This window comes from Quercus robur, chromosome 8 (assembly GCF_932294415.1).
Source record: "Quercus robur chromosome 8, dhQueRobu3.1, whole genome shotgun sequence".
Lineage (NCBI taxonomy): Eukaryota > Viridiplantae > Streptophyta > Magnoliopsida > Fagales > Fagaceae > Quercus > Quercus robur.
The window spans coordinates 30823897-30837585 of record NC_065541.1 but is presented as its reverse complement, the minus strand read 5'-3'; the positions used below and the strand labels follow the sequence as shown (position 1 = coordinate 30837585).

The 13689-nt window shown below is 33.6% G+C and overlaps 1 protein-coding gene across 1 annotated transcript; it reads right to left on the bottom strand.

The window, feature by feature from the left end:
- Nucleotides 1-4116: 4116 nt before the first annotated feature.
- LOC126695188 (transcriptional regulator STERILE APETALA) lies at nucleotides 4117-10866 on the bottom strand. The gene is made up of 2 exons (XM_050391852.1): nucleotides 10548-10866; nucleotides 4117-6001 (listed from the first exon to the last, which is right to left on the bottom strand). Exons 1-2 carry the CDS (start codon nucleotides 10779-10781, stop codon nucleotides 4802-4804), a joined length of 1434 nt encoding a protein of 477 aa, XP_050247809.1. The 5' UTR covers nucleotides 10782-10866; the 3' UTR covers nucleotides 4117-4801.
- Nucleotides 10867-13689: the final 2823 nt, after the last annotated feature.

Below are 13689 nucleotides of genomic sequence, written 5' to 3'. Positions count from 1 at the left end.
TAACTTAACCTTCGGAGGGTATTTGGCCGGCACCACATTGGTGCTCTTTGCAAGGTCTTCTTTTTTTGTGTTGTGCAGGTGTTGTTTCGAGTGCGTGAGAACCGTGTAGCTTACTGGTGGTTTTTTTGGCATTATCAGTAACTATTTGTGAATGATGCAATTATACATCCTGTAGCTTAGTTCTCTTTATACTTAACATTCAAAACTACATCAGTATTGTTTACATACATTATTGGTAATAAATTGGTTAGTAAGAGTTAGTGGTAGAGTTAGTTTTAGTGTGAATCTTAGAGAGATGCACAGAGTTGGTCATGCTCTGTTTTTTGGTATATAACCTATAGTCTAGTATTTGAGAATGAATGAATTACATGTTCTAACCAATCCTTCCTTCCAGATTTTCTTTCTTTGAATTTTAACATGTTTAATCAAACAACCAAATCCAATTACAGCACTAATCATATATCCCTCTCAGACATTTCATCAAACAACTGAATAACATTCTCAAAAGTACTGTAAAACCAGTTTTGATCATATGGGCATTTTACAACAACCAACTCTACCCAATCCATCACAGGTTTCATACATTTGGTAACCTTGAAAATTAAACCATACTATGAAACTCGAGCAGTGACTTGCACATGGATGATTGAAAAAAAAAAAAAAAAAAAAACCAAAAACCAAACCCAGCAGGCAAGATGATGGCGAAAACAGTGGTGGTTGGCAATTGTGCTTTGGCTTGGTCGCCTCCTCCCTCTCTCTCTCTCTCTCTCAACTACACCGTAGGTAGGTCCCTTTCAATCTCTCTCCCTCTCACACGGTTTAGTCCTTGGATATTTGGTGATTTAAAGTTCAAGTGAGATGCACCGTGTATATTGTTTGTGTTTTAATAGAAGACTAACATATGTGTTGATTTGACAAATGTGTAAAGTTTGTGAAGTAAATTGGTCAAAATAAAAGTTTATGAGGGTGTCATAGTCACTTCCTTAAAGTTCAGAGGCATATGAGCATTTTTTCCAAATAGTTTTATAGAAAATACTTTTTGGAAAATAACTCATTTTTTAGAAAACTTTAAAACTGAAACAAACGTAAAATTGAAGTTACAAAGACTTTGAATTCTAGGTCAATATACAATTTGTAATTTAGCTTGTATTAATTATCTTACCAAAGAAAAAGAAAAAAGAGATTAAGCTTGTTGCACACAAATTGTTTTAGTTTTGCACACAAATGGTGACTTGTGGAAATTTCAATTGCTTTTTTAAGTGCGTAAAACTGTGTAAAATAGTTCATGCAATAAACACTACTTTAAAAATAATAATAATAATAATAATTATAAGTATAGGCCATGTCTACAATCATTCTACTCTACAAGTCTACTCTAATTATTAATTATCTAGCTCTACTCTGCACCCAAAATTCGGTGCAATTCACCCCTCACCACACAATTTTTATTATTATACTATTTTAACTTCTTTTTTTAATTCAATGGTTGAGATTGAAAATTGCTTTTTTCAACTCTCAATCTCAACCTTTAGTAACTATTGCATAAGGTGTAATATCTAAAATCTTAATCCCCAAAATCACAAAGATGTATAGTCGTGTGTCTTGATGGTGCGGCCACTGCAACTCTCAATCTCAACCTTTAGTAGCTATTGTATAAAGTGTAATATCTAAAATCTTAACCCCCAAAATCACAAAGATGTATAGTCGTGTGACTTGATGGTGCGGCCACTGCCGTGTGTCTCTGAATTTGCAAAGTTGCAACAAGAGTATTAAACTCTCCTAATATGGAGAAGGTATCTTATGCACTAAGTGCATGAGACCTTTGTCTCAGTGACAGGTGGACCTCATACCTATGGGGCCCACTTTATCAATGAGACCTGGCATATACAAAACTTTTGCCCTAAAATTGTAGAGAAACTAACCGACATGCTCTACTTCCCATGTGTAAAAGGCCCTTATCAATATCAAATACGAGCTCTTCTTCTGTTACACTACTATTGATCGTCCCATATGTGAAAGGCTTGGCCTGGTGCACCCGCTTGGCCCACTCACCATCCCATCATCCACCACATTGCTCAAATGAGCCCTTCCTGTATGGGCTGGCCCATTTATGATGGCCACATGTATACCCTCATCCATATTTCCTATATATATATATATATATATATTAGTACTTTCATGCGTTGCACGGTTTTTACTATAAACTTATAGAATAATCTATTTAGAAATAAGTCAACTAATTAGTCAAAATCATATAATTGCATACAAAATATTGTTCTTAAAGGCATCAAGCAATCAAATAACATATTGAGGGCTGTATTTTTTTTTATGAGGTAGATTCTATATTACTTAGTTATAGTGATCTTGTGAAGTAAAATCTTGTTGATATTCATAATATGCTATCTTCTAGGTTTTTTTTTTTTTTTTTTTTTTTTTTTTTTCATGAATATTATTCAAATGTCATGTAGGTGCTACTATATAGGTTGTATGAATATTAGTATTTGTAAAAATCGAGACAAAAATTAATTACAGTAAAATTCCAGTAAATAGAACCAAATTCTTACCAATAAAAAAGAAGCATATGCTTTATTAAAATAAAAATAATTACCTGCTCATAGTGTGGGTTATAATAAACTAATTGTCATGATGAATGATTTGGCATGAACTGGTTAGATCTCTTTCGCACGCATATAATCATATAAATAACAACAAAAATAAAAATAAGAAATAGTAGCATAAAAATTTTACTACAAAAGAAAATTAATTGAATCTAATAATAGGAAAGAAAAATGAGTATACAAATAAATAAATAACTCAGTGCCAAGGGTATTGTTTGATCAAGTGCTTCGAAACCTCCAGGGATGTGTATGCCTCATGAACTCCCTAAGCAAATAATAAAAAACAACATGAAAAAAAAAAAAGAAGAGGGAATTCAATTTTTTGAAGCAAAGAGAGGTTGAATTTGAGAGAAGAAACTATAACAAATAACCCTAAGAAATGAGAGATACTTGGACGTTCAAAATATTAATAAGAAGAAAAAACAGAGAGAAGTCATAAACCTCGTCTTATTATTTATAGTGAATGAGAGTCATAATATAATAAAAATAGCATCCATAATCATTTCTATATTTAAAACAAGAACCTCACCTCTAGTAGTCTAAGGTTCTCCCATGTGGCATATTCTTCGGTAAGAAAATAGAGTTTTTTTCATCTAGTCTTACACTTCATCAAACTTTTGCATTTGACAAAATATTAATTCATGAACAAAGTTTAATTACAAATTTGGTCGTAGCTAATGGTTACATTTCCATTCAATATTATTATTATTATTTTTTATTGAATGCAAGTTTTGACAAATCCAATATTAGATTATATATATTTTTTTCTCAGATCTTCCATGCAAAATTTCTAAAAGAATAATAACTGTATCATTAGTCAAATATTTAAATTTCAAATTTTTGTAATATAAAATTATGCATAAAAAATAAATTTATGAATCGAATAGTAAATAACTTTGATTGACACAAAATTTATTATATATATAAAGAACACAGAAAACATTTAATCTAATAGAAATATTTTAAAAATATATAGTTACATTAACTTTTTTCCTAGGAGTTGGAGCCATTAATTACAACATGTAGCTAAACTTTGTCATTCATTTATAATTTATATTGTCAAAAAAATAAAAAGTTCTATAAGAATCTAAAATTGTGTTGTCATTAAAGAAGAGTCAAATGGGCAAATACATTTATTTCCACTTATCGTGGTAAACTAAATATTTACACAAAAGGCAATTTTATAGTTATTTTTGAAAAAAAGCATAGGAGAAAAAATTAATTTGAAAGTCGGTATTTTTGCTTGAATTTAGTTACTTTAATAATAATTAAAATAAAATCAAGCTAGAGGATAATGTATTTAAGAAAACATGCAATCAATATCATAAACATTTGCCCATGCGTATTCCGAGTAATATTATCCATAAAACTTTACTTTTTCTTTCTTTTTAATGACGTGAGATATGATTAAAAGAAATTTCTGAAAAAAAAAAAGAAAAAAAAAAAAGAGCAGCATGCAACAAAGAGCCTCGTACGAACCACAGAAGCACGGAGTGGCTAACCTACTAAAATAACTTGGCATTTTGTCAATAAATTATAAAAAAGAATATTCAAACATAAATAATAAGTCATACAAATTAGAAAGTGCAAAGAAAGAAAGAGAATTACATCGGAGCATTAAATTAAACAAGAAGAGAGAGTTCAAAGTAGGAAAAATTAAAGAAGGGAGAAGGCCTTTTTGGTGGTCTAGGGTCAAATACCACCATTTGAACCTTTAATTTTAAAGTAAGTCCCCAAAACAGCGTATCCCACTTTTTCTCTCTCCCTCGTATGTAAAAATGCAAATAAGTCTTTCACTTACCTTACCCCCGTCACTATCAATAGCAATCACCATTAATTCCAAAGTACAATTTTCTCTCATATGTCAGTTTGCACAAAGTACAAACTCCTGTTCTTACTCTTCAGCAAAACCAAAAAAACACTCCTTTTCTTAGTCCATGCTAACCTCACCCAGATCTTTAATTGTCATTTGTCACCTTCAAAATCAATAATCATAATCTAGTCTAGATTTTTAGTACTTTCTACTTCTTTTTTTTTTTTTTTTTTTTCCTTTTATAGGCCCATGCCACCATATGCCTATATATAGAGTCATATCCTACTCTACAACTACCCCACTACTACCATACTCTTAACTAGCTTTAGCTTATTAGCTTTGCTAGTAGTAGGTAGTAGCTATAGCTGATCTACTGATCTGCCCCAAAATCCCACAAGTGTATTATCCTGTCACTTGTTGCTGCTGCTGCTGCCACATATCTCTCATTTGCAACGACAGCATTAACCTCTCCAATTCTCTCCCTAAAATGGTACAGACGCCTACCATGCTCAACCTCCCACACCGTTATCACACCCCCTGCGCACATTAGCGCGTACCCCAAGTTCATACACCCCATCACACGCCTTTGTGAACCAGGTCTTCCACCCCCACCAATGTTAAACCTACACACTTCCTCTAGTGTACCTACCCGGCACACACTAGCGTGACCATGGTTATCCACCCTAATGTACCTCGCATCATTGCTAACATCAACCGAGGTTACAATGAATCCTCTATTATTACTTTCTTCCTCACCCAAAATCACATCTGGGTTCCTCAAGTCGAATACAATGAGCCTTGAACTGGTGCATGCCACAGCCACAGCCACAGCCAATTGATGATCTTCGTCTTCGACTTCCTCTTCACTTATAATTGCCGTCACTACTCTTACTCGCCCAACGAACTCAGTCACCTCATTGATTAACAAGCGCCAGCCCATTAATGATTCTGGGTTAGTCAATGACCCATTCACATACACAAGCTCTTCTGTTACACTGTCCCATATGTGGTAGGCCCGGTTGGGTGCGCCTGCGTAAAGCCCCACCCACCATCTCCCACTACCACACCCCGTAAAGTCCACTAATGCCCCATCGTTCACCACATCCCCCTCATGTGCCATTCTAATTACACCCCCACCCCCATTTATTATTGCCACGTATATATCCCCATCCAACGTGGCAAATGCCAACGTGGCACCGTTGATGACTATGCCTGACACTGCCCTCGCAAATTGCCCTAGCCGGTTGCGCTCGTGGGGCCTCAATGTGACCACGTGGTTGTGCGTCGCAAGGTCAAACACCCTCACTGCCCCGTCAGCAAAACCACATGCCAAGTGCCGGTCTGATATAGTCATGCAACGACACGTGTAGCCATCCTGATTGTCCACGTCATCAAATGCTAGGATACCATGTGCTGACCTTCCTCTCAGAAAGTTTTGGGCCGTCCGATGCCAATATACGAACTCATCACGCCATGTGTCGTGAAGGAGCTGGGTCCGACCCCATATACGACGACTAAGACGGTGCCACAAGGCATCCCAACGAGAAACAGCCCGCCACGTCGTACAAACCTGCATCCACCATAAAATAATTGAAACAGCTAGCTAGCTAGTGTCACGTTCACATAGATATATATATATATATATATATATATATATATAATGTATTGCATGTATAACTCATGCATTGCATGCACGTAGTAAACATGCATACCACACAGGTATAGCCTGTGGGTGATTGTCAATTAATTAACCCCGTGCTTAAATTAGACTCATACTCAAATGTTTTTTGCTTTTTCGTATAAAAATTTAAGAATATGTCCACCTAAATGTAACACAATTATAGCTCTTTTAAAAAGGGAATTTCATGCGAAACCCAGTTTGTGCAAATCAGACTGACTAATTAATTTGTCATATTTGGAGATGGAGCCTTTCAAACTCGCTTCAGAGACACGAACAAGCTGGTTCACTCAGCCCACAAGAATGCTATGCATCACATGGTTTGGGAATCGGTAACAGTTTCGCACAGCATAGAAACAGTCATTTGGACTGTATAAATTAAAGTAGGATTTTACTGGCATAGTTAATATCCCCTTGTTTTACCCAAGAGGGAAAAAATATATATATATATATATATATATATATTATCACCAAACTTTTGTTTCTTTTTCTTCTTGAGACAAGTGAAGACATCTAAAACCAAACACATGCCAATAGAATGGTCTCCTAGGAAGGACAAAAAGTTTCTATGCAAAAGCTTCCAGTTTGACCATGCTGTTGAATTTTCTTTTTCTTTTTTCTTATTTTTAATATAACCTTTAACTAACGGACAAGGATGTTGTGTTTTGAAGGAACAATTTCAAAGATATATGGAAGGAAAAGCTTTATAATTGTATAGATTCAGTTCTTTTTTAATTTTTTAAGGGCTACATTCAGGAGACATGTCATAGACTCATAGGTCTGTAATGACAACATGTGATTGGGTTGAGAAACCTGACTGACGGGCATTATAGATAGATGAGCCAAAACCCAAAACCCCACACGAAGAAAGTCCATGCCATGCGCACATAGCTTTAATTGAGAGAGAGAGAGAGAGCGAGAGACTTTGGAGGAGGAGCCACACAGGGAGCTGATAAAGCAGCGAAGCAGGAGAGACTAGGGACTAGAGAGCAGCTTCGTAGAGCTAGGCGTAACAGCTACATCTAATAAAGAAGGGTTTTGTATAGTATACTGTCCTTTTCAGCATAGAATCAGTTTTGTCTCTATACATAGCATAGACTTGGTAGTCTTCTTATAAGACCCCTCATCATGCCACATCCCTACTATCAGGGAGAGACTGCGACAGCTCCTCCCCCCCCTTTTATAATTACTCAATCCAATCTTTAACAAGACAAGGTACACCAAGTACAACCACACTTATATAATATATATGATGTCCACAATTTATTTTTTATTTTTATAATTTTTGACGTAAACATAATAGGACTAATTTAAAAATGATGATATACTAATTGCAGTTTATCGGTAAAATTATTATAAAAATTTACTGTCACTAGGCATATATATATATATATATATATATAAAAATAAAGAGAGAGTGTGGACCAGAATAAAGAGACAGAGAAAGGCCAATGACCACTGGCAGAATCACTGAAGCACGGATCAACAATAGCCAGCTTCCACTGCAATTTTATATTATTTGATTCTTTGAGTAACCGTGGAGACGAAGATAGTTTGCTGCAGCAATAAATTAAAGCCTCACACAAAAAATACACAGGCAATCAAAGGTGGTGGACTATACCTTATAGAGTTATAGTTATTTAGTCATACCCCACATCCACAGACCTTAACAAGCATGGTAAGATTGGAGAGATCTACTGGCAGTTGTAGAAGACTTTAATTGGGGACCAACAAAGGACAAAGACCCTATTATAGGCATTAGCTGTGGTCCATACATTATATATCATTCATAAAGGTCATACAAATGTGATATAAACATAGGATCACAAAGCGTGCTTTCCCACAAATTTTTCTTTCATTTCCAAGAAAGGTCTAGCCAAAGGCCTGTCTCGTTAATATCAGGGAATCTTTATCCCGTCTCCAACCCTTGCCTTCTCTTTTTCCTTCCGAGTCTTTGACCCTCTCCAGACCTACTTCTACATACTACATTATTGTCACAATTTTGCTCACATTGTTCATTTGTATTTCTTGACTAATTTGATCCATATTGTTTATATCCCAACGGCGGAATCAGAAATTTTTGCTGCTTTATGGGCCAACTTTTAATATCACTACATATATATCTTAATATGTGCTTCGTGTTTACTTAAAAGAGTGTAAATGAAAACTATATATCAAAATGAGTAAATTAACACCGTATATATGAAGATTATTGCTTCATTTTTTCTTTTGACCTTTCTTAAATACTACATTCTTCTTTTGATAAATAACTTCTTAACATTACAACCTTAATTAGATTTCATTCTTTCATATAGGCTTGTAGAAATCTTATAACATAGTAAGATTATAAGATTATCTTACTGGTTTATTATGCCCACCCCAGATTATATCATAGTTTATATCCCTAGGCCTCTAAAGAAAAGAATAGGAATAATTATTGTTATCTTCACGAAGTCTACCTCATAAATCATTGTTAAACTCCATCTTCTGATGTGATAATAAGAACGGACATGGACTCGTAATTATTTTGCCGAAGCTCATTAAGGTAGAGAGTAAAACAGTAACACCATTTCCACAACATTCTTTCAAGAAAGGGTATAGACGAGATTTCAAAAATTATTTGTCAGACAAACTTATAAAAATAGCATTTTAAAAAGAATATACTCACATTCTTTCCCTCTCAAAAAAAGAAAAAAGAAAAAAAAAGAAGAAGAAGAAGTGAACAGACCATTTATTACAACTGAAAAACAAGAACACAAAAGTTATCCACAGAAAAAAAAAAAAAAAAAAAAAAAAAGAAGAACAAATACATAGTGATGAGAGGCAATTGGGTTAATAGTGATGAGAGACCATATCTCTTTGAGATGCCAAGGAGAGACACCAACTTGTAAGCCGGCATAGGGCTCCACGTGCTTTTTGGCATCGAGCGCATGGTTTGGCTTTTGACTGATGCCACTGCACTCAATTTTTATGTTTCACTTTAAAATACTTTCCTTCGTCTCTATCTATCTTTACTTAGCCTATATATGTACATATATATATATATATATATATATATATCTATATATATATATAATATATATATATATAAAAGTCTAAAACGAAAATCTAACTAATAACAATTAATTTCCAACGTAACTTTTATAATCACACAACTAACCAGAATTGAGTAATTATTCTTGATTATTACTTTTCAGGCCACATATACATTGGAAGAAAGTATTGACTATTCTTACTTTTCTCTTCAAAAAATAAAAATAAAAATATATTGACTATTTTGTTTAGGGTCGCAACTTATCTAGAAGGTAACTGTAGGCTGCAGCGTAATTAACGACAGAAAAGGAAAAAAAAGGGTAAAATCAGAGAGATTACTGTTTGGAATTGAAGCATTGAGCTATGCAGCCTACGTAATTTAAGAGTGGACCATAAATTTTTTTTTTTTTTTTCATTTTTGGCCAAAATGTGGACCATAATCATATCTAATATAAAAATGGTACAATTCCTACAAAAGAGCAATAATGCTGAGTTGCTGACAGAAATGTAAGATTTATTTATTTACAGGAGCAAGGCGAACAAGACATAAACAACAATTGGGGTCTCCTTAAATCATGCTATATGTGATTTCCCAGCACCGCTAGCTAACTTAAAAAAGTAGGTTTCAAAGGCCTCTTTATAAACATTTTTGTATTATAGAAAAGCATCCCATAAATTTTTCTGGATAGGTAAGAAAGTTCAGTCAAAAGTAGGAGAATTTCTAAAGCATAAATGATATTCATGCCAACAAAGGGAAAAAGGAAAGTCCATGCCAAAAGGGCTCTTTTCATAAGATATGGTATGGGGGGGTCCAAAAAATAGACATTTCCAAAGTAGAAAAAAGGGTGGGAACTAATTTTGTCAAGAAGAAACCAGACCTTCTGAAAGGGACACGAATTTTGTTAGAAAATGACCCATCAAAAAAAAAAAACAAAAACCAGTTGCTTTCGTAAAACAGTTTCTTCTTGGATGCTTATAGGCATTAGAGACTATCTCAGCATTCACCTCCTCCTGTTCAACTAAATCTCGTTAAAAGAAAATAATTAAATAAATTCTGAACTATGATATATCATTCCAAACATGTAGTTTTTGCCAGGGACTTTGACTAGACCAAATAAGTTGCCTATTTGGGAACACCAACGGTTTTTTTTTTTCCAATGTAGTAATTCTATTTCCTAATGCTATACCAAGGAGATTACAAAAATTATACAACCAACCATATACAATTGTAACAATTTTGGCATCACAAACAACATCTAAGTCAAGAATTCTCAATCATCACTCGTCAATCTCTTCACATACAACCATAATAACAAAGACAACTTACATTTCTCAAGGAAAACAAGAAAAAAAGAATAGAAAAGTGAAGCATAATAAAAATAATAAATAGAAATCATGAAAATACCTGAAATACATTGGCGAGAGCAGGAGCCGCAGCAAGACGTCCAATAGAGTGAGAAGCGTCAATGGCGACTTGGGCAGCTAGAGCTTCAACAAAATGCTCCGGCCAAACCTCGTTAACAGCACGTTGGCGAGAAGTTGAAGGCCCTTCAAAATTACCCCCTCTTCTTGCACTAGTGCTGCCACCACCATTGCCATTGCCATCTTCGGAAGAAGAAGAAGAAGAAGAGGAAGACATTAACAAGAAGTGAAGCTATAAAGTTAGAAGAAGGAACAGAAGGGAACAAGGACAAAAAGTTAAGATAAAGACACAAACTGAGGGTCCCAAATGGGATGTTTAGGATTCTAGGATATATACGACCACATGTATATTTATATGCACGATAAAAGTCACTTCTATTGATTTTGTCAATTTTTTTTATTATTTAATTTATTTTTATTATTATTTATAAGTTTTATTATACTTTTTTAATAGTATTTATAAGTTGCATGGTATTATTTTAAATAATTTTTATTTTTTTTAATTATACTTTTGACAAAAAAAATTTCAATTTTTACAAAATAAATGAATCTCAAAGGAATCTTAATATTATGCTTTCTACCTGTACTTATTACATTTGCTTTTATTAGTAAGCAGGGAAGTGCATACATTTACATACATATTTATAGGTTCAGTTTGACAAGGTGTTTTGGATAACAATTTTTAGTGTTTAAATAATATTACACTTATTTTCACACACTTTTTTACTTTAATGTATTTCTTAAAAATACAAATAATATTATTAGAACAACATTACCAAACAGCTCATAGTCTTTTTTTTTTTTTTTTCAAGAAAGTAGCTTGCAAAATGCAATGATCCAGCACACAAATTAAGGCAATTATATTTAAATAACATGTTTAATTTGGATGCCAATAGCTTTCAAAACTGATTATAGATTATTAACCTTCATTAAATATATATATATATATATATATAAATAAAAATAAAAAACAAAACAAAACAAAACAAATAAAAAAAAACAAAAATCATCAAAAAAAGATTATGGATTATTAACCATGGTTATTAGGGCGGGCGATCAAATATTGCAAAACCGTAATAAGATCCCAGAATTTTGCGCCACTGATCGACATGGACTGTACTATAGAATTGCCCGTAAAGTAGAATCAGGGTAAAATTGTGAGTTAAATTATAGAAACTTGTAGAATAGCAATTCTACATTGATCAAACTTGAGTCTACCACACATATGGAGTTACATTCAATTAGGCTTTTTCTGATTATTCATCTTTTAATTTCAGCCCAAATGAAAGGAACCTCCACTTGACCTAATGTGTGGCAAAAAAAATTAATATAAATATATATATATATATATTTAATTCCTTCAATTCCCAATTTCATTTCTTGCTAAAGTCGTAAGCTAAAGCCCTAAAATTTCTTATTTGAGACGTTTGCATGTTGAGAGTTGTTGTTGCAGTGCTGCTACCATGCTATCATGTAAGTATTTTTTTTAGATTTTTTTTTTTTTTAATTAATGGTGAAAATACGTATTAGAATCAGTTTTGTTTGATGCTCTTCACTCTTTCATTTTTAATGTATAAGGACCAATGTTCCAAACATATATTGTTAACTAGCATGCATATTACACATGAAAAGAAAAAAAAAATCATTCTAGCAGAGGCACTTTAGTAATTTTTCAAACTATTTTGTTCTTATGAGCCTAGCTTTACTTGAAGTATAGATGAAATTAAGCATAGAGAGTATAATGTATGTAGGCCGAAGTTTATTAATCTTGGTTGCCACAAGCATTGTAGCTTAATTTAAGGGTGACAATTTGTGTTTGCATGTCAGGTTTGTGTCGTGTCAACTCATAAATATCTAATTATATTGGTCAACACTAACCTGGCATGTTTATTAAACGGGTAGGTCATGTCAACTTGTTTATCAAATTTTCTAAATAAAAAAAATTATGAAAAAAAAATATTTTTAATATAAAATTCAGAATTAATAAGTAACTGCATCACAAATAATTATACAAAACTAAAATATATCTCAATATCATAAATAATCAATCACAATATGTCAAAAAAAAAAAAATAAACCACAACAGCTAATAAGTTTTGTAAGGGCGGGCTTTGGCGTTTAAGTCCAGAAGATAAATGCCAACAAGTCCAATATAATAAATTTGTAGAGAATGGGTTAAAAAGCTAGGCTTCAATGAAGTGGACAATGTCCTAAATGAGCTAAAGATGGTAAGAGAGTAAGGAAAAACAATGAATGGACAAATGTGATGCACAGAAATTCTTCATCGGCTATGTCCAAGGAGAGTAGTTCTTGAATATATTTCTATTAGATTTGATTATAGTTGCTATTCTTAATGTTATAGTATTTTCTCTACAGATTCACCCCTCCTTGGAGGGTCTCTCATATTATATATATCTTTTCAGGCGATCTTGGCCCTCTATTTATTGATTGTCCAGTCTATCACTTTAGTGCTTATCCCATCAGACACCTTCCCAAACCCTTTATGAGTTGTGGCGGTCAAGGTAACACTGTTCAGGGGTCTTCTCTACATAAATGTAGCCAGGAGGTTTGGTGGAATGCATTGAATGTGGGGGTAGCCACAATCCCTCTACTCATGTCAGGGCTAACCCCCTCTCCGAAACTTTTTCTCAACAGCAGGATCTCTTTTGGCAATGAGTCACTGACGTGGCCTTACTGTCCAAGCGTGTGACCTCTTCGACATGATAATGGGCTCCTCGGCCATGGATATGACACGTGGCAAAAATAACTTATCTGAATTCTTGTACCCCACAAGTTTATATGCCTAAGGTTTGAAAGGTATATTGGTAAAATGCTATTTAATTAAATATGTTAGACGGATCAAACGGGTTCCATAGGTTGAATAGTAACTCAACCCGTTTATTAAACGGGTCAGTCGTGTCAATCCGAATATAATACGAACTCATTAAACGTCAACCCATAATCTACTAATTTCGTTTCATGTCGTGTCGGGTTCATGGGTCGTATTCAATCTTGCCACCTTTAGCTCAATTAGCACCTCTTGGTATTTCCTACGAAGATGTCAAGTGTTCAAATTCCTACGCTCTCATTATAACTATTGAATTATAATAAATAAATAAACTTAT

Coding starts and splice junctions, on each gene's coding strand:
- LOC126695188 (XM_050391852.1), bottom strand. CDS start 10,781: ATGTCTTCCTCTTCTTCTTCTTCTTCTTCCGAAGATGGCAATGGCAAT. Junction 6,002..10,547: donor CTCTCGCCAATGTATTTCAG/GTATTTTCATGA, acceptor TGGTGGATGCAG/GTTTGTACGACGTGGCGGGC.